The sequence below is a fragment of the Gorilla gorilla genome, chromosome 16 (genome assembly GCF_029281585.2).
Source record: "Gorilla gorilla gorilla isolate KB3781 chromosome 16, NHGRI_mGorGor1-v2.1_pri, whole genome shotgun sequence".
Classification (NCBI taxonomy): domain Eukaryota; kingdom Metazoa; phylum Chordata; class Mammalia; order Primates; family Hominidae; genus Gorilla; species Gorilla gorilla.
In genome coordinates this window covers 50,680,407-50,701,780 of record NC_073240.2, presented here as the reverse complement: position 1 = coordinate 50,701,780, position 21,374 = coordinate 50,680,407, and the positions used below count along the sequence as shown (strand labels likewise).

The following is a 21,374-nucleotide window of genomic DNA, read 5'->3' as shown; positions in this document are numbered from 1 at the left end:
TTCCAGTAGATGGAGCATTTCTAAGTTAATAAATGAGAATAAAGCCAAGTGACTTAGGTAATGACCTAACCAAAGGCACTGAGTGTCTTACTACTGGCTAAAACATTATGCCCATTTCCAAATTGCCAGGCTGGAGCTCTGGGAGAGTCTAATTTTGATGTATGTTGTTGATTATATTCTGCTTTTCCAAACCTTTATCTTTTCAGTTCGAAACCCAGAAGGACAGATAAAGCTTTATTCCAAAGGAGCAGATACTATTCTGTTTGAAAAACTTCATCCTTCCAATGAAGTCCTTTTGTCTTTGACGTCAGACCACCTCAGTGTAAGTGCCTCCGTCTTAAGGTTAGCGCAATGGCTCTTTTGCCATCTCCTATGGTTAGGTCTTGTTTAAAAAAAATAGCAGCTAAATGATTTGACTACTGAAATAGAAAGCATCTGGAGAATGGTTCCACAGGAAGCTGTGCCAATGATCGTCTGGGAATTGGCACAAGGACCACCCCCCTTTCTGCCCCGTTGGAAGTCCAGTCAGTCTCTACAGGTGGAGGAACACACAGCAACTGAGTAGTAGCCACAGAATGTGGGCGTCTAGGGAACCTGCTGTAACTCCCCTGCAGCTTCATGTTGCTCCTCTTGGAAGACTGGACTAGTTTTGGAAAGAGGAGCCAGAGAGCTCCTTTTCCTTGGGTTCTGATGTGTTTGGCACCAGTGGAATATCTTATGATTACCTCTAGGGAAAGTTTAGAGTTGTGTTTAGATTGTGAGAGGAAAATAGTCTCTGGTGCACACTTTCTCCTCTAAGGGTCTTTTTATTCAGGTCATAAATCATGATGAGTCCCTTGTGTGCCCTCAGACACCAAACTTGTATATTCTGAGACCAGCATAATTTCTTTCCAAAAGCTTTCTGAAAGAAGTAAGAGTGATTTTTGGCACTTTTTTGTTAAATGCCAAAAAGTAAGGGAATGGGAATTAATATGAGCATTACTTGTTTTAAACCTGAGATTCAAGTGTGTCTCAAATATTTGTCTATGGTTCCATTTAAGGGCATCTGGTCAAAACTGTCATCTTCTCATTGGTTTCTTTCCTTTAAGGTATTATTGAGTATTCATGTTCTTTGTCAGACCCTATATTTAATGCAAAACATTCCCTGTATCTTTAAAAAGCAAATAAACAAATAAAAAAATCCCCTGCCTCACTTTAAATTTAAAAAATGATGGTTTAGTAATATTGGTTACAAACATAGCTATTGTTTTTGTCTTTCCAATAGAGAATTCTTGATTTTCTTTTGATCTTTTCCAGGAGGCCAGCATGGTCTTTTAAATTTTTTTTAATGAACACAACACTGGAATCATAAGTGTCTGACTTTTTGCCATTACTCAAACACCAAGGCCCTGGTTTTTCATACATTCTCCTTTAATACTAAACTATAGGAAGCCTAATTTGGTCTTTTTACATTTCTCTGCAAAATAATTTTTTTTCAGGTAATATAAATTTAACTTGCTCTTTGCTTCATTCACTTTATTCATTTTGACTTCTAGATTCTGAGGTCTTAAATGTTTATTTAATTACTGATTTCGAATTGTTTAATGATAGGAAAAGACCTTAATAAAATGCTCATTTAGGATTGAACTTGTGTTTCATGTACTAATTAAATAATTTAAATCATCCGTTTCCTTTTGTAATGTCATCTTATTGTTCATTCACTGTTGTGCAGAACAGAGAGGAAGGCAGTGGTAATGCCCAGTGGGGTTGCAAGTTAAAGGCAAAAAAGTGCTTGTGTGAATTAAGAGGACAAAAGATCATTACAAGACAGTAACTAGATTTTCAGATCAGTAGGGGATCCAGTTGTGGTCTTGAAAGGCAGGGCTTGCAAAATGTGATTCCAATATCCGAAGTGCTACCAACTGCCTACTATATAAATTTGGATAATTTTTCTCAATATCTGTCTGGGGTAAACCATCTCATTGCAGTATGCATTGACTTTTCTATTTACCTAATTACAGTATCTCACAATTTAACCTACGCCTGATTATAAACCTCTATGTGTACCATAAGCCAAAACACCACAGAGGAGACATACTCAATGGCAATACCCAAAGGAGCAGAAATGGCCATAAAAATGCTTTACTTGCAGTGTAGAGGCCCATAAAATGACCACTGGAAGCACAGGCGGAATGGGAGTTTTTGAGCATTTCCCCCAAAGCAATCTACATATGTTTCTAGTTACTATGGCTGTGTGAGACACTTAGCAACTACCAGTCTCCTCTTTTTCTTTTCCCCTACTATTAGGATAAAGCACCAAAGGTGTTTGAGATTGTCACGATACAGGAAAAAGGAAGAGTATGCTTCCCCAATCAGTTTGACTGATTTAGTACTAACTTCATAGAATATAGCTTCTAAAAAATAATACCTTTTTTGCACTAAGCTGACTTGATAATGGTATCTTTAAAATTCCCAACAATTTGTTATTATTAAGATAAAACTTTAATATAGCAAAAAATAAAAAGTTTCACGGAGGAGTCTAGAATGAAAAGTGAAGGTCAGCTTCCACATTTCGTCCTGCTTCCCAGAAGCAACCACTTATATTAGCTTTTCTTTCTTTCTCTCCCCTTTTGCCCTAGAGGTTATTGTTATAACCTTAAGTAATATGCTTAAACTTCTAATATCTGACTATTTAACATCTATTTATCCATTTATTATTTACTTTTAGCTTTTTATTATGAAAATTTTCAAGCATATGCAAAAGTAGGAGTCAATTTTAGGCATAGGCATATCACTAGGGGGAATGTGACAAGACTTTGGTGTGATGTCATGTTGTGGTTCCTGGGGAGAGCCTCCTGCCTTTGATTTGAGGACTATGGCTTCTCCAAGGGTCCTTTCCTCTTCACTGAAAGCTGAGGTCCATAAAACACACTGGGTCCCTCTCATGGCCAGAAATGCTTCCTTCTGTCAAGGACAGATTGGAAACAAATATATGTTGCCATAAATGAATATCTCAAGTCATGGGTGTCATTGATCACCTCTCAACTAGGACACTTCAGCAGGCTTTTCAGCTGTGTTTAGGGGGAAGACTTGCTCCCCTGCGTGTTTTAACCTCATAGAAATAAAATGGAAAATACACACATTATCTCCCATTTCTGAGGAGATTAAAAAGTTGAGAGTAAGGATAGCCAAGCAGTGCTCTTGGTACAAAATGAATTTGAGTGAAAAATTTCTTACCAATTATTTTTGTTGTTGTTATTTCTGTGCCTATTGTTTCTTTGATGGTTCATGAGTCTATGTCATCTCTGGCAGGAATTTGCAGGGGAAGGCCTTCGGACCTTGGCCATCGCATACAGAGACCTGGATGACAAGTACTTTAAAGAGTGGCATAAGATGCTTGAAGATGCGAATGCTGCCACAGAAGAGAGGGATGAACGAATAGCTGGGCTATATGAAGAAATTGAAAGAGATTTGATGGTATGAGTTTAGAAGCATGATGGTTTGTGTTTACAGGAAAGATAGTATGTGTTTAGAGATTTAGCATAGGAATAAGCCATTGGCTAAATCATCTTGGGCACAGCAGATGTTTCTCTTTCAATCACTGTATCATGCTTTATATGTTGGCTTTGAGTTTTCCACGTATGGTCCTAGAGAGCCTAGAATTGTATTTCTATTAGCAGTAGCTTATGCATTTGGAAGCTTCCCAAGAGTAGAAGATAGTAGGCTCCCTATTCTTTGTCAACCTCTGATGTGTCCTTGATGTTATGGGATTTTTACTTTTCTCCTTGTTTTATTACCCACCTTTTTAGAGCAGAGAAATTTGCTGTGAAGAATGGGGCTACAGCTCTAAACCATCCTAGGCCATGAGATTCTGATGATATCTGTGCTATCCAGAGCATGGTCTATTCTAAAAACCACTCTTACCTGAAGCCACAGTGGCCAGGAGTACCTCACCCACTGTGAGGTACTAGAGAGTATGCTTTGCTCAACTTTTGATGAAAAATCGTGGCCGGGTGCGGTGGCTCACGCCTGTAATCCCAGCACTTCAGGAGGCCGAGGTGGGCGGATCACGAGGTCCGGAGATGGAGACCATCCTGGCTAGCATGGTGAAACCCCGTCTCTACTAAAAATACAAAAAATTAGCCGGGTGCGGTGGCGGGCGCCTGTAGTCCCAACTACTTGGGAGGCTGAGGCAGGAGAATGGTGTGAACCCGGGAGGCAGAGCTTGCAGTGAGCTGAGATCGCGCCACTGCACTCCAGCCTGGGTGACAGAGCAAGACTCCGTCTCAAAAGAAAAAAGAAAGAAAGGAAAAGGAAAAATCATGCAGGAACTTTCACTTTAGTTTATGGCATCTGCTGGTTTGTTAATGTAGAAGAATGACTAGACTTTTTGTGATCAGCTTCATGACTATGGGATGAAGGCTATTCTTTGGACTCCTCCACTGTCGATATAAGTGGGGAAGCAGCTGGGGAGTTCTTAAGTCCAAATGGCTTCCTACTGCTCACGCTAACATGTTATCTGAGCATATCAGCCCCTTCAAGTAAATAATAAGTCCCAAGATCTCTGCTAAGTTGGCTTGATTTGGGAACTTCCTTTTGGAGTCCTTCCCAATCCACTTTCACACAAAATAGGATGCCTGCTATATCAATGTATCATAATTTCTGTCTTCAATTAATATTCTTTGGCCTCCAGAATCTGTGAGTGAAATCCATAGACGTTATAGATATTATTTGCATGCATTAACATAAGCTTTTCTCTCTTTTTCAATAAAGCTACTAGGTGCCACTGCTGTAGAAGATAAGTTACAGGAGGGTGTTATTGAAACAGTTACAAGTTTATCACTAGCCAATATTAAGATCTGGGTCCTAACAGGAGACAAACAAGGTAACTTGAAAATGGATGTTGATGATATTTTGAAAATGGGGAGATGACTTATATCACAAAATTTTAATTAACCAGAAAGGTTAATTAATTAAATATTCACCCAATCTTCCACATAGGAAAGACTTGAAATAGAGAAGAGGAAATTAATGTATTGCAAGGATCTATTTTAAAACAAACCAAACTAACAAAATGCCTACCGTAGTATAAGCTGGGGTCAGTTAAGTTTTGGTCCAATTGCCTCTTGAATATAATCATTACACCTAGAGGCAAAAATGGTATTAAAAATGTTTAACAATTGGTTTATATGAACACAGTCCCCAGTCAGGACAGATATTGGCATAGAACTAAAGCAGGATATTGGAGACCTTGGGTTACTCCTTTAGTTTCTTGATGGTGGGGAATTTGAAGAATCTTAGGGGAAGTGTCAGGGTGATGGGAACACTTTGAAGAAGCTCAGGGAAACAGCTGTTTATCAACCATTTATAGAAATATTTTGGTATTTTAATAACTACTACAGCTGTAACAATGCAACCTGGCTGAATTCCAGGACTGTCTATACAAGGTACAGTGAGAATTCATTGACCTTCAGGCTTGACAAAATGCCAAATCATTAGTGAATCATCATGTTCTACTATGTTTCCTATGAAAGAAAAGGGGACCAACATATTTTTGATCTACTGCTAGCAGTAATGGTTAAAACAAAAATGATTTTATGCTTGGCTATTTGTAAATGAAAAATATTCAATTAACTGGCATACACCTATGTTAAAATTCTATCTACTTATTAGGTATTTTTTATAGCATTAGGGGATCTGCAGATGTGATGCATCAGTTCTCTACATCTTTATCCAAATCATTGATCACAAAAAATAAACAATAGAAAGTTGAGCACTCCGGTGTGTTACTAGGTAGAAACTCTATAGAGTTTGGTTTTGGTCGGTTACAGCCGTTCTAGTATTACTAATATCCATGAGTTTACTATTATTTAGCTTTAATTTCTGTGGTTTATACAAGGTATATGCTGAGATTTTATCAATTACCTTCCTTAATTTAGGACAAAACTAATGATTCCATAGAATTAGCTAGAGTCTAATTATTCTATACAGTTAGAGACAATCAAATAACTCTATTAGATAGAAGGAGTTATCTGATTATCTTAGGTTCCATTTCTATAAAATTAGAGGAAGAATTACCCAACACCATCTGATTCTCCAGTTCTCTAGGAGAACAGTGCTGGGTGGTTTTTGAGAGGATAGTCAAATTCCAAATTTCCATATATTTAATGGGAAAATGGCAATGTTATGTGTGAGAGAACTATAAAAATTTCATAAGAGCATTTTTTTTTGTCATTCAACTGAACATTTTGTGAGTTTTTTCTTCAAATTGTCTTCCATTTCAGAATTAAATATTGGCTAAGTTTAGTAGTTTAGCTCTCCCAAGACTTCTGGTCAAAGGTTTTATATTTGTACATATTATGTCACAAGAGCTTATTTTCATGAGTGCTAATTTGGGAATGAAAAGGTTTTTCTGAAAACTAGATGAGAAGGCTGCACATTCGTTAGTGTTGCTACTTGTGCATGGGTTTAGCAAGTAGGGAATTTGATCCTGAAACCCAGGTCTTTGAATTTCCCTCTGCACTGCTTGTATTTTATCACCTGTTGTGCTCTCTCTGACATCAGCCCCCTGTAGGCTGTAAGAAAATACAGCTAAGCCCTCAAAACTTTCACTAAAAATGGACTTAGGTTATTAAGTAACATTTTAACTGAGTTGGGCTTTATTTTGTGTTAGAAACTGCCATCAACATCGGTTATGCCTGCAACATGCTGACTGATGACATGAATGATGTGTTTGTGATAGCAGGGAATAATGCTGTGGAAGTGAGAGAAGAACTCAGGTAGGTGTTGAAGGAAGGAGGAAAGGATGGAAGGACGAGAGGGAGGGAGGGAAAAAAGATCAGAGAGTTGAGAAAGTGAAAAGCTATGCTATAGTTTCCTGTGGTCTTAACTTAGTATAAAGTTCTTTGTGCATGTTTCCTAAACTTCCTTTCATTTTGGTGACAAACTGAGATGAAGCTGATATCAGTAATGAATTATTGTCTTCAGGCCTCCAACATTTCTCAACTATTTTTAGAAAAGAATTTCAAATCAGCTATGTTGAGTTGCCCTTTAAAATTGTGCTTTGGTTAGTACCTGCTAACTATTGCATGGTGATGAGTGATCAGTATCATGAGATACTTCTTAAAAATACCAATTCCCTAGCTTCATTCTGACCTACAAATTAAGAATCTACAGGGAATGGGATATGGGACTTTGTATTTAATAAGCACCTAGATGAAGCTTATGATCAGATAAGTTTGGAAAACAGCTGTAGTAGATGGCATATAAAGATGGAATAGAGTCTTTCAGCATTAAAGAAAGTAGATATTTTGATGTAGTTACTATTGAACCCAGATATATACTGTTTATGTGAAATAAAATACTGTGAGATTTGTGTAACTACTGCACAGTACCAGAAAATACATAAGTGCTGAAATTGGAGGTAGCAGTGGACAGATATTAAAGTTTGAGAAATAATATTTCTTAAGATGTACCAATTTATTTCATTTCCTTATTTCTTGTTACTTTATTTGGAGAAGAACATTTAAAGATCTGCAAAAATATTTTCCTAGAACTTTAAAAATACTGTCTTATAACAATTTTTGCTTGCTTGCTGCTTGTAGTAGCTTCTCTAAGCTCAGCCCACTTAGAGACTGGCCAAGCAGAATGATGACACAGAGGCAAATTACTTATCGCTTGCTCCATTCTAGATGGGAAGCTAACCTTCCTTCAGTATAATAGTAGAGCTCTGTGGCTTCCCAAATATGTCTCTGTCATTAAACTATTCTTCCTGAACTTTAAAAAAAGGAAGTCTTAAAAGTCAGCACCACTACTTGATGGTACTTGTACACGAATCTCCCAGCCTCTCGGTTTTACCTGCAGTTAAAAAAAAAAAAAAAAAACCTGCTATATCGTGCTGGTTAGAAACTATGACTAAATACTGCACATGTCTTTGCCAAATAAAAATTGGGAAATTTAATTAGCTACTACTAATATAATTTAAATATTATTATTGGTATAATTTTAATGATAGACCCCATAAAGTCAGTTGGGGAAATATTAGTAACTTATTTAATAATCAATTAAAATTTTAAAAGTAGATTCTTTACCTTTTGATTTTTGGATTATTTGACTCTTTTTAAATTGATATACAATATTTATACATATTTTGGGGGCACATGTGATATTTATTATATGGATAGAATGTATAATGTTCAAGTCAGTGTATTTAGGATATCCATCACTTTGAGTCTTTATCATTTCTTTGTGTGGGGAAAGAAAGTCCTCTCTTCTGGCTAACTTGAAATATACAATACATGGTTGCTAACTATAGCCACCATACTCTGCTGTTGAACTTTATAATTTATTCCTTCCATCTAACTATACGTTTGTACTAATTAACCAACCTCTTTTCATCGCCCCCATTCCCACCCGTACAACCTTCCTAGTGTCTGGTATCTATCATTCTACTCTCTATGAGATCAACTTTTTTAGTTTTCGCATAGGAGTGAGAACATGTGAAACTTGTCATTCTGTGCCTTATTTGACTTAACATGGAACCCCTGGTTCCATTCATGTTGCTTAAAATGGTAGGATTTCATTCTTTTTTGATGGTTGAATAGTATTCCATTGTATGTGTATACACCACATTTTCTTTATTGATTCATCCATTGATGGACACTTGGGTTGATTTCATATATTTGATATTATGAGTAGTGCTACAGTAAACATGGGGTGCAGATATCCCTTTGATATAGTAATTTCATTTCCTTTGAATAAATACCCAGTAGTGGGATTGTTAGATTATATGGTAGTTCTATTTTTAGTTTTTGGAGAAATCTCCATAGTGTTTTCTCTAGTGGCTGTACTAATTTACATTCTCACCAACAAAGTGTAATAGCTCGCTTTACCAGCATCTGTTATTTATTAATTTATTTATTTAATAGTAGCTATTCTAGCTGAAATAAAATCACATCTCATTGTAGTTTTGATTTGCATGTCTCTGATAATTAATGATGTTGAGCATTTTTCATATATAAGTTGGCTATTTGTGTGTCTTATTTTGAGAAATGTCTATTCATGTTCTTTGCTTTTTAATGGGATTGTTTTCTTACTGTTTTAATTGAGTTCCTTGTATATTCCAGATATTACTCCCTTGTTAGATGAATACTTTGCAAATGCTTTCTTCCTTTCAACAGACTGTCTCTTCAGTCTGTTGATTGTTTCCTTTGCTGTGCAGAAGCTTTTTCATTTCATGTAGTCTCACTTGCCTATGTTTTTGTTGCCTGTGCTTTTGAGGTCTTAGCCGTAAAATCATTGCCTAGAGACCAGTGTCTGGAAGTTGTTTTCCCTATGTTATCTTCTAGTAGTTATATCATTTTGGGGATTATATTTAAGTCTTTAATTCATATTGAGTTAATTTTTGTATATGGTGAGAGTTAGGGGTCCAGTTTCATTCTTCTGCATATGGATATTCCGTTTTCCCATCACTACTTATTGAAGAGGATGCCTGTTCTCTAGTGTGTGTACTTAGTGTCTTTGTCAAAAATCCATTGACTGTAAATGTTTGGATTTATTTCTGGGTTCTGTATTCTGTTCCATTGGCCTATGTGTCTGTTTTATACCAATACCATGCTGTTTTGGTTACTTTAGTCTTGTGATATAATTTGTAGTCAGGTAGTGTGATGCCTCCAGCTTTGTTCTTTTTGGTCAGGATTGCTTTGGCTATTTGGGCTCTTTTTTGGTTCCATATGAATTTTAGGAATTTTTTTTCCACTTCTGTGAAAAATAACATAGTATGATAATTTTAACAATATTAATTCTTCCAATCCATGAGCATGGAATGTCTTTTCATTTGTTTGTGCCCTCTCCAATTTCTTTCACTGGTGTTTCGTAGTTTTCCTTGTGGAGGTTTTTCACCTTCTTGGTTAAATTTATCCTTAAGTATTTTATTTTTTTACAGCTATTGTAAATGGGATTGCTTTCTTTCTCAGGTACTTTCTCAGGTACTTCATTATTGGTGTATAGAAACACTACTGATTTTGTATCCTGAAACTTTACTGAATTTGTTTATCAGTTCTAAGAGTTTTTGGTGGAATCATTTGAATTTTTTCTGAATGTAAGATCATGTTGCTTGCAAACAGGAACAATTTGACTTGTATTTTTCAATTTGGATGGCTTCTATTTTTTTCTCTTGCCTGATTGCTCTGACTAGGAATTTCAGTTATGTTGAATAGGAGTGGTAAAAGTGAGCATCCTTGTCTTGTTCCAGTTCTTAGAAAAAAGGGTTTCAACTCTTCCTCATTCAGTATGATGTTAGCTGTGGGTGTCATATATGGATTGTATTATGTTGAGTTGTGTTCCGTCTACACCTAGTTTGTTGAGAGTTTTTATGAAGGGATGTTGAATTTTATCAAATGATTTTTCTGCATCGATTGAGATAACTATATGGTTTTTGTCCTTCATTTTGTTGACATGATGTATCATATTTATTACGTATGTTGAACCATGCTTGCATTCCTGGGATAAATTTCACTTGATTGTGGTGTATTATATTTTTGATCTGTTGTAGGAATTTTTTTTTTTGAGACAAAAAAAAAAAAAAAAAGCCAGATGCTTTGTCAACTGGCTTTCACTGCAGTGGTGCAATCATAGCTCACTGCAGCATCGACCTCCGGGGCTCAAGTGATCCTCCCACTTCAGCGTCCTGAGTAGTGGAGACTACAGGTATAAGCCACCACCACACCCAACTAATTTTTGTATTTTTTGTAGAGAGAGATTTTTGCCATGTTTCCTAGGCTGGTTTCATATTCCTGTGCTCAAATGATCTGCCTGCCTCCGCTTCCCACAGGAAGATCATTTGAGCCCAGGAGTTTGAGACTAGCCTGGGAAACATGGCAAAATAAGGCATGGAGCCACCACACTCAAGCCTGCTGTTGGACTTAGTTTGTTACTTTTTTGTTGAGAATATTTATGTCTATGTTAATCAGAGATGTTGATCTGTAGTTTTCTTTTTTTGTTGTGTTCTTCTCTGATTTTGGTATGAGGGTAATGCTGGCCTTGTAGAACAAGTTAGGGAGAATTCCCTTCTCTTCAGTTTTTTGGTATACTTAAGGATGGTTTATAGTAATTCTTCTTTACATGTTTGGTAGAATCTGGTAGTGAAGTCATCCAATTCTGGGTTTTTCTTTGTTGGGAGACTTTATTGCAGACTCAATCTCATTATTGGCTTTTGGTATGTTCAGATTTTCCGTTTCTTCCTGATTCAATCTTAGAAGGTTGCATGTGTCCAGAAATTTATCCATTTCCTCTAGGTTTTCCTGTTAGTTAGCATATAGTTGTTCTTAAAGTCTTGATCTTATATATTTCTGTGGCATAAGTTGTAATGTCTTTGTTTTCATTCCTGATTTTGTTTGTTTGGATCCTCTCTCTTTTTTTCTTGGTTAGTCTAGCTAAAAGTTTATTAACTTTGTTCATCTTTTCAAAAAAACCAAGTTTTCATTTCATTGATCCTTTGTATTTTTTAGTCTATTTTATTTACATATGCTCTGATCTTTATTACCTTTTACCTTCTACTAATTTTGGGTTTTGTTCTTGCTTTTCGGGTTCTTTCAGTCATTTCATTGTATTGCTTATTTAAAATCTTTTTACTTTTTTGATGTAGGCATTTATTGCTATAAAATTCTCTCTTAGCAGTGCTTTTGCTGCATTCCATAGGTTTTGGTATGTTTTGTTTCCATTTTCATATGTTTGAGGAAATCTTTTCATTTTCATCTTACTTTTTTCATTGGCCCAGTATTCATTCAGGAACATGTTTAATTTTCATGTAGTGTATTGTTTCTAAGTTCCTTTTGGTATTGATTTCTAGTTTCATTCCATTGTGGTCTGAGAAGATACTTGATATGACTTCAATTTTCAAAAATTTGTTGAGACTGATTTTGAGGCCTAACTTATGATCTGTACTGGAGAATGTTTCATGTGCTGGTGAGAAGAATGTGTATTCTGCAAGTGTTGGATAAAATGTCCTGTGGATGTCTGTTCAGTCCATTTGATCTAAAGTCCGGTTTAAATCTAATGTTCTTCGTTGATTATCTGTCTAAATGATTTATTTAATGCTGAGAATGTACTGTTGAAGTCCCTCATTATTATTGTATTGGAGTCTACTTCTCCCTTTAGATCTAATGATATCTGCTTTATATATCTGGGTACTTCAGTGTTGGGTGAATATATATTTAGAATTGTAATATCCTCTTATTGTAATATCCTCTTACTGAACTGATCCCTTTATCATTATAAAATGATATTTTTGGCCCTTTTTACTATTTTTGGCTTAAAGTGTCTTGTATCTGATATAAGTATAGCTACTCCTGTTTGCTTTTGGTTTCTGTTTGTGAGGAATATCTTTTTCTATACCTTTACTTTCAGTCTATAGGTGTCTTTACAGGTTAAGGAGTTTCTTGTAGGCAGCATATAGATCACATTTTTATAGATCCAGATCCAGGCCATCTGGATCACATTTTTTAAAAACCCATTCCGCCATTCTGTATTTTTCAAGCGGAAAATTTAATTCATTTCCATTGAAAGTTGCTATTGATATGTGAGGTTTTGTTCCTGTCACATTGTTAATTGTTTTCTGGATGTTGTATATATCTTCTGTTCCTTTATTTCTTTTTTATTATATATTTTTGTGTCAGTAGTTTTCTTTAGTTGTAACTTTGAGTCCTTTCTCTTCGTCACTGGTGTGTTTGCTTTACCAGTGAGTTTTGCACTTTTATGTGTTGTTCTTAATAGTAGATATTGCCCTTTTGCTTCCAGGTTTAGGATTCCTTCAATCATTTTGTAGGGCTTTCCTAGTAGTGTTGAATTCCCTTAGTTTTTGCTTGTCTGGGAAAGACTTTATTTCCCCAAAGAGGGTAATTTTATTTCTCCACAATAAAGTAACTTTATTTAGAAATAAACTTATTTCTCCAAAAAGGGTAACTTTGCTGGGTATAGTATTTCTTGACTTCCAGATACTGTCTTTCAGCACTTTGAATGTATTATCCTGTTATCTTCTGGCTTGTAAGGTTTTTACTGATAAGTCTATGGTAAGTCTGATGGAGACTCCTTTATAGGTGACTAGATGCTTTTCTCTTGCTATTTTTAGAATTTTATCATTGTCATTGACTTTAGACAGTTTGACTATAATGTATCACAGAGAAAACCTTTTTTGCATTGTACCTGTTTGGGGATTGCTGGGCCTCCTGTATTTCAACGTCTAAATCTCTTGCTAGAGTTGGGAAGATTTTATCTATTATTTCATCAATAGGCTTTTGAATGCTTTTGTTCTCTCTTCACCTTTGGGAATGCTGATAATTCAGATATGTGGTTGCTTTATGTTGTCTCGCATGTTATGTAGGCTTTGTCTACTCTTGCTAATTCTTTTGTTTTACTTTTGTTTGGGTTATTTCAAGAGACCTGTCTTCTTCTGAAATTCTCTCTTCTGCTTGATCTAGTCTATTGTCAAAACTCTCAAATATATTTTTCTATTTCATTCAATGAATTCTTCAGTTGCAGGATTTCTGTTTGGTTCTTCGTTATGATATCTACCTCTTTGGTAAATTTCTCAATCATATCCTGAATTGTTTTTTTCATTTCTTTGTATTGTTTATCTTTGTTCTCTTGTATCTCACTAAACTTCCTTAATATCATTATTTTGAATTATTTTTATGGGAATTTCATAAATTTCCTATTCATTGGAATCTGTTACTGGAGAATTATGGTGTTCCTTTGGAGTTGTATTTCCTAGCTTTTTCACGTTTCTTGTGTCCTTACATTGCTATCTGCACATCTGGTATAACAGTCGCTTCTTCCAATTTTGTGGATTTACTTTCATAGGAGAGGACTTCCTCAATATGTATCTTGGTATTGGTTGGGTAGGGCACTTTGGCTTTAATTCTGGATGTGTGCAGTAGTATAGTCTGCATATAATTTATTTGGCTTTCTTTTTTTTTTTTTTTTTGGTAAACAAAGCCAGTGGTGTCTGTGACTTCCTCAGGGGCTTAGGGTGTGGTTGTTAATGGAGGCTGTAGTGAAGTTTTATTGGGCATGGGGACAGCAGGTGGGACAGTCCTTGGGCCCCAGTGGGAGCAGTGGTAGGCTGAGCCTGCCTGTCTTTGGGTCCGAGGGTAGCACATTTGGCACTGGCATTAGTGTGTCCTGGTGGGATGATTCTTGGGCCACCAGGAGGCTTGCTCAGGTGACAGCAGTAGAAACAGTGGGCTGGACCTTGGGCCCCTGGGCTGCAGGCATGGCATAGGGAATGGCAGTAGCAGTGGTTGGACAACTCTCTGGCTCCCAAATAGCCTATGCTGGTGTTGGCAGTGGCTGTGACAGGCTGGTCAGGCCATTCCCCAGGTCCACGGGTGGTAAGTGCAGGTGGGTGCTAGCTGTGGTGGTAGTGGCAGGCTGGGTTAGTCTGTCTTCCAGTCTCTGGGAGGAGTGGTCATGATGGTGGATGGAGCCACGGCAGTGGATGGTGGATGGAGCAGGGTGATCCCCAGGCCCCTAGGTGGTATGCTCAAGTACTGGGGTGGGGGGGTATGGAGGGCAGTCAAAGCCAGACTGGACAGATCTGTCTGTATGTTCCCCTTCTCCCCGCTGTCCAGTGGTATGTATGGGTGCTGGCTGTGGTGGGCAGGGACCGGGTTATCCCAAGGCCTCTGGTGGAATGCTCAGGTGGGGGTGGCAGTAGCTGCACTCTGGCCGTGCTGGCTGCTGGGGTGAGTGGGATTGCTTTTAGTAGTAGCAGCCTTAGGCAGGTGGCTGGGAAGTGTGTGCTTTGGCTGTAGGTGGCAGCTATATGTAAGGTAGCCTATCCTTAGGGCATGTGGAAATGTGAGGAAGTCCTGTTGCTGGAAGGGTAGTGGGATTGCTGTCAGCGTCTTGCACTTTGGCCATGTTGGCAGTGGTGGCAGTGGTGGTGGCTGCAGGTGGGGAATGTCAGTGGAGCTCCAGGAATGTGGAAAGCCAGGTACTGTTGGGCCCTCAGGCAGGATGCAGTCTGGTGGGGCTGGGCTCTCAAAATGACACTTTGCTGTCATTTTGTGGTATGTGGGACCCAATGTGAGCTCCCTCTCTGGGGCAATGGCACTGCCTTGTCTTCAGGCAGCTCCCTATGTTAATTTCAGGGTCTGAAAGGGTTGAGAGGCTCTCCCATGGCTAGGAGTGGAGTCTGTGGTGAGATTGTGGACCACTGGGCATCCCTCACTTATACTTTGCCTACACAGGAGAGCCTTTCTGGGCTCCCAGCCAGACAGGATGCCTTGTTTCCCTCTCCTTCTTTTAGGTGTTTCCTGTCACTTCTCTCTTGAATTCCAATATTTTCTCTTAGATGACATATTTGAAGTATGATTATCTACTCTCTATCTTGGTGCTTCTTTGTGGAGGAGGCAACTGCCAGATGCCTTTAGTCGTACATCTTGAAGGAACACTCTCATTCAGAACTTGACTCTTGCTGAAGGAAGATAGATGCAAACAGATCTAGATTTTAATAAGCCTGTTGCTAAATGTTTTGAGACAGTGCCTGGAAGAGTATTGTAGGCAGTACACATGTATTACCTCATTTTGTTCTTAAGAAACTCAATCGTAGGCATTACTGTTTTCCCTGTTGGACATATGAGGAAGTTGAAGTATATAGAGGGTAAGTAACTTGCCCAAAGTAGTCCGTGGTTCAGGTGGGATGTGAATCTAGGCAGCTTGGTCCCAGAGGCTGTGCACTTGCCATGTGTTTCCCTAAACATACCTCAGATTTATTTTTATTCCCTTTAATAATTAACCTAAAAATATAGTTGTTAAGGTATCTTACTGCTTCACTTGAGTAAATGGTCAGACACCAGATTAGCAAGTAGAGTCAGCAGAAATTTCCAGGGGAAATAGCAGATGTAGGAGAAAGAGTATGGGCTTCATGTCAGCTGGATTCAAGTTGGAATCTCAGCTTCATGCTTAGGCTGAGTGGGAAACTTTTGATATGTGAATAACCTCTGTCTGCTTGGTTTCCTTATTTGTAAAATGGGGATACAAATATCTACCCTATAGCTTATTTTATTTGGGGGATTAGATAAGAACTTAAAGCTTTATGACTGTTCCATGAGCATCTTTCTTGCCTTCCTCATTCCTTGTCTATTTCCTCCCTTCTCCCTTCCTTCATTCTTTCAGCCACTGATCCCAATCTTTCCACCAACAAGGACTACTTTTGTAACTATTTCCCCAATAAGGGCAGCAGGCCTGAAACAGTGGGGAAGGAAAGGGTAGAATAAAATAGACAGCTTTTTGGAGGTAGAATGAATAGGTCTTGTAATTTGATTGGATGTGAAGAGAAATAGTAGGAGGCTTTGTCACTGCTAGGTTTCACAGCCCAGAGTGTGCTCAGGCATGCAAGAATAGAAACTCATTAAATTTTCTAAAACTGAACTTGAACCTCTTTCTGTCTGAGGACAGAACAATTAAACTAGGCATTTTCAGTTAAATTTAGTTCAAGTCTGGGATGTACAATTGCCTCACCTCTTACTGTTCATCAGTGTCTACCCTGCTGGCATCCAGCACTTCCCACGTCTGTGTTCCTGTCTGGTCTCTGCTGTCTTAGGGTTGTTGTTGGCTTTCCCTCTTGGCTGACTTCCACACTCTGCTGGGGAACCATGGAAAGTGTGGCTGCTCTTCCTCACCTCTCTATGCCCAAGATGACTTGTGTTCTTATATGGCCACTTCAGTTTCTAAAATCCCTTTACTCTGCTGATTCCCCTAAATTTATCTGAGGATTCCATTAGCCACATGGTTCCTTCATCCACTACCAATCCAGGGCCAGGTCAGGACCCAGGCTTTTTTTAGCCATCACTTATCAGTTTCTAAACTCCTCAAAGTCCCCTTTCCCTAGGCTGGGATGGGAAATGAAGGAAAGTAATTTCTTCCTACTCTGCTCCTTTTGTCATCATTTTAATGCCTTGACTCATTTAAAGTTTATTCTTTTGATACTTAAAGAAATCCCCCCCTTCTTTTTCCAAAAGTCCAATTAGTGAAATTCCAGATTGCTGAAATTCAGACTAATGATGCTGCTATGAGTTTCAAAGCCCTATTTTGGTGCTCAAAAACAAAAGTTTGGTTCTATTTTTCTCCTTCTATATTTGGCTCTGCAGATCCTCCTGAAGCAAAGTATGTTTCTAGTTAAATGGAGAGGATCACTTGTGGTCCTAGTAGTAGTGGGAAAAGGAGCGATTGAGTTAATATCTCAAGATTTTATCCAACTACATTTGGTTGACTAGATGACACAACTGTCATTATGTGGAAAGAATATGGAGAAATGTGAACTATTTGTATGCTGTTGTTGGGACTGTAAGTTGACAGAAACTCCCTAGAGGACAAACTAGCGATATATTTCAAAATTACACATATGCATAGTTTTTACCCAGTGATTCTTCTAGAAATTTCCCTTAAGAAAATAAGTGAACAAATGTATGAATTTGTATAAAAAGGAATATTTATTGCTGTATTGATTTATGATAATAGAGATGAGAAATAGCTCAAATAACCAGCCATGAAGGATTTTGTTAAATGCTATGATATATACATGCAATGGAACACTCTTCAGTCATTCAAAGTGATTTTGTATTTTTCGACATTGGAAAATGTCCATGATATTTTTGTTAAATGATAAATGAGACTACAAAACATCATGCGTAATATGATCTCTCTTTTTGCAAAAAAGTGTGTGTGCGTGTGTGTGTGTGTGTGTGTGTGTATGTAGGTACATATATGTATAAAACACTATACATCTACCCACCTCCTTACCTCCTTGCCTATCAAGATCTGGAGGATATAAACAGTGGCTCTCTCTGGGTGATAGAGTTATGGATCATGTTTACTTCCTTCTTTATGGCTGTTTGTATCATCTGATGTTGTAATAGTGTTTGTGTAATGCTTTTACAATTAGAAAAAAGCTAAAAAATTATCTTTTTTAATGAGAAGAAAAAATATTCAAAAGAAAAAAAATAAAGAATTTCCAGCTAGACTTAATATTTCAGGAGCCTTGGGGCCACCTTGCTCAGCTGACTGGAAAATAATGTTATTTCTACTCAGACTTGTAGGTAACCCCATTCTTAGAGTATAAGACAGAGAGGCAACGTATGATAGAAAATTCTATGTAAGAGAAATCATTATAGTTGTAGTGTGCATTTTCTTAATATTAGGACTGGGGGTAAAATGGCATCCAAAAAAGCTATTGCTCAAAGTTGCTCTCTATACTCCAAATCTCAGCTACTTATATCTAAGCCCACAGCTTTGGGATGAAATATTGAAATCATAAATTTGCACCATCTCTTTTTCTTGTGTTATGCTTTTGAGTTCAGTGGGAGTTCATTTAAAAAGAAAGTGTAACCAAAGAACAGGATCTGAACAATAGTAGCTATTGAAAAGAAATGACCAAAATGCTTATATTTAAACCTGTCAAACGTGCTTAGATTATTTCATAAACATGGATATATAATTTTTATACATATCATACATATGGCTTGTTTCAAATTTAGTGTCGTGAAACCATTTTAGACACTTTGAGTCCTGGGTTAATTTTGCTGCTGTAGCTGCCTTATTATTAAAGGCATGCCTAGAAAGCTACAATTAAACCCTGCTATGGTTTCTCAGAAAATTACTACATTGAATACATTTCACCAATTCGTATGTCTTCTGCTGAAAGGAAAACAGACTGAGAATTTAATTTTGATTGATCTGAGAGGAAAACTCATTCCGTATTTCATTTTTGTAGCATTGATCACGTGTTTTGTTATTAGAAAAACTCATGTTCTTTAACTAAATCATAAAGTGACTCCACTGCTTCTAAGAAGTATCCCAGTGATATAACTAGGAATTGATATTTCTTCTTTAATCAACAAAATATGCATCAGTATTTTTTGAACATCTACTTGGTGGAAAATTATTTATTTGAATGTGCAGGGTTCTCAAATACAAATGGCTTCAGGAACAGGCATATAGCATTAATCATGTGATCTGGGCTATCTATTATACATCAGGGAGTGATGGGGCCTTTGGTGAGTGGGAACATCATGTTGGCCATAAAGCCATAGAGATTCTTTAAGACACTGTGCAGGCCAAACAAAATGCATTTTGATCCTAATTCCTAACCCCTAGTCACCCAGGAAAAATGTTTTAGTACATTAAATTTCTCTCATGAATCATAAAATTTTAGAGCACTTACTCAGGTAATCTTGTAGATCTTCTGGCACACACTGGTGCAGCAGCCCAAGTTTTCATGATCTATTTTGACTGCTTGGGGCACTAGCCAAACTGATTGGCTGGTCCCATTTCCTGAACTCTAATAATGAAACTGGTTCAGTGGTTGAACATCTTAAAGGTCTCTCAGGTAGGGTAGTAAGGAATGGCACTGGGAATTCAAATCAAAATTTCGTGTACTTTCTCCCTTTCTCTACTGTTGGCAGGGTAGTGCTGTCCCTTAAAACTGTCCCTCCAGCACTGTGTCTTAGTCCAACCTAGAGGCAGTCTGTGGCTGACTCTATGTGTAAACCAGCTTGGTGCAGTAGACCAAGAACTGTGAATGTGAAGACGTAGGTTCTAGCCATGGATCTGTCGCTGGCTAATCAAGTGGCTAGAGGTCAGATAACTCAACTGTGGAAACAAACATAAGATGTCAGAGGCAGTCTGAACCCAGGTTTCCAGGTTCCAAGCTCAAAGCTCCAGCTTTCATATCAAAGTCCAGATTTTCTTCTTTTAAACAGGATGTCATGGTTTCGATCCATTTCCCAACAGATCGATTTTTTTTTTTTTTTTTTTTTTTTTTGAGACGGAGTTTTGCTCTTGTTGCCCAGGCTGGAGTGCAATGGCACCATCTTGGCTCACTGCAACCTCCGCCTCCCAGGTTCAAGTGATTCTCCTGCCTCAGCCTCCCGAGTAGCTAGGATTACAGGCATGTGCCACCAAGCCTAGCTAATTTTGTATTTTTAGTAGAGATGGGGGTTTCTCTATGTTGTTCAGGTTGGTCTTGAACTCCTGACCTCAGGTGATCTGCCCGCCTCAGCCTCCCCAAATGCTGGGATTACAGGCATGAGCCACTGTGCCTGGCCACAACAGATCAATTTAACCTTTCAATATAGAGTGCCTTAAGAGGACTGACTAAACGACTCTTTTTTCCAACCATCCTCTTTTCTTCTTTATAGGTTGTATGCAAGCCAGTATGTGCCTAACTATGCTTTGCTGTGCTTGTAGTGACATGGGGCTGTGAATGCCACAGTTGCCTCAACTGTTAATGCAATTCTGCATGCCAAGAATTGTAATAAACTGCCCTTCATTACGCAGCTTGGAAAAAACAGGCACTCTTTTGTTTTAGCATTCGTTATTTGTATTATGTGGTTAAGCATTGTGTGTTACGCTTCAAAAATGTATAGCTCATAGTCATTGAAGGGAGTTATGTGTAGCTTTTTCCCTTCCTAATAAATCGTTTTTGTGAGAACCAGCTGGTGTTTGAAGAGCTAAATTCCAGGAAGAAAAAGAAATGACAGCTACAGAGCGTGGGCAAAGGTCTAAAAATATGAAAGCCCAATCTGGCCAAGAGACGTTGGCCTGTACAGAGAAAGTGCAGTGACAATTTCAGCAGAGCCAGAAAAACTGTCCCTTTTCTGCCTGGAAAAGGGTTCATGTGAGATGTTAGGAAGACAGTTTAAGGAGAAAAAAATCCTAAGTAAATAGAATTTCAGCCAATACTTTCATGAACTTCACCCTTCTTTGGAATGTTTTCACTCTCTAAGGGGAAAACAGATTGAGTCATTTATACAGCGAGTGAGAACTTTACTCAAAAGGAGTACTCAGGAGATGTTTTCCCTGTGGTGCTTTCTGAAGTCACAATTTATGAGCTCTGCAACACTGTCAGAGAAATGTTCATTTCCAAGGAACTTGTCTCCCTTGCTTTCTTTATTATTTGGCACTGTACATTTTCATGACTGTGAGGAGGATTCCCTGACAGAGTTATCTGATGGGAAAGTCTGATCCTCTCACTTAAAACAATGATTTTTCGTGTCTGTTCTACCTCCCTCTCCCCTTTGTAACTCCCTAAATTTCACACATAGCACTCTGACTTTATACATCTTTTTCTTTGATTCTGCAAACTGATTGTTAAATGTGTGATATCATTCTTAGAACCATGTGACCTCTGGGTTCCTAAATGCAGATGTGATTTTGGTCTTGGACAGCAGAAGGAGATATTGAGCTAGAAGTCAATGTATCTTTTTGTATCATTTTTATTTTTAAACTTAGTATGTAAACAATTGGTGTTACATTTTCAAATAATTAGACAGCTGAGGGCTAAAACAGTTGTTTTGGTAAGTGGACATTCTCTTCTTTCAGAGGAGCCTCAGCAT

The 21,374-nt window shown here is 37.8% G+C and overlaps 1 protein-coding gene across 3 annotated transcripts in view; it reads left to right on the top strand.

Moving 5' to 3' along the window:
• The window catches only part of ATP8B4 (ATPase phospholipid transporting 8B4 (putative)), a 283,542-nt gene that overhangs the window by 219,283 nt on the left and 42,885 nt on the right, over nt 1-21,374 (top strand). For all 3 annotated transcript variants that reach the window (XM_055362981.2, XM_019011219.4, XM_063698541.1), the window contains 4 exons: nt 207-322; nt 3,292-3,456; nt 4,753-4,864; nt 6,653-6,758. In XM_055362981.2, the coding sequence (XP_055218956.2) occupies nt 207-322; nt 3,292-3,456; nt 4,753-4,864; nt 6,653-6,758 (499 nt within the window). The remainder of the gene's footprint in view (nt 1-206; nt 323-3,291; nt 3,457-4,752; nt 4,865-6,652; nt 6,759-21,374) is intronic.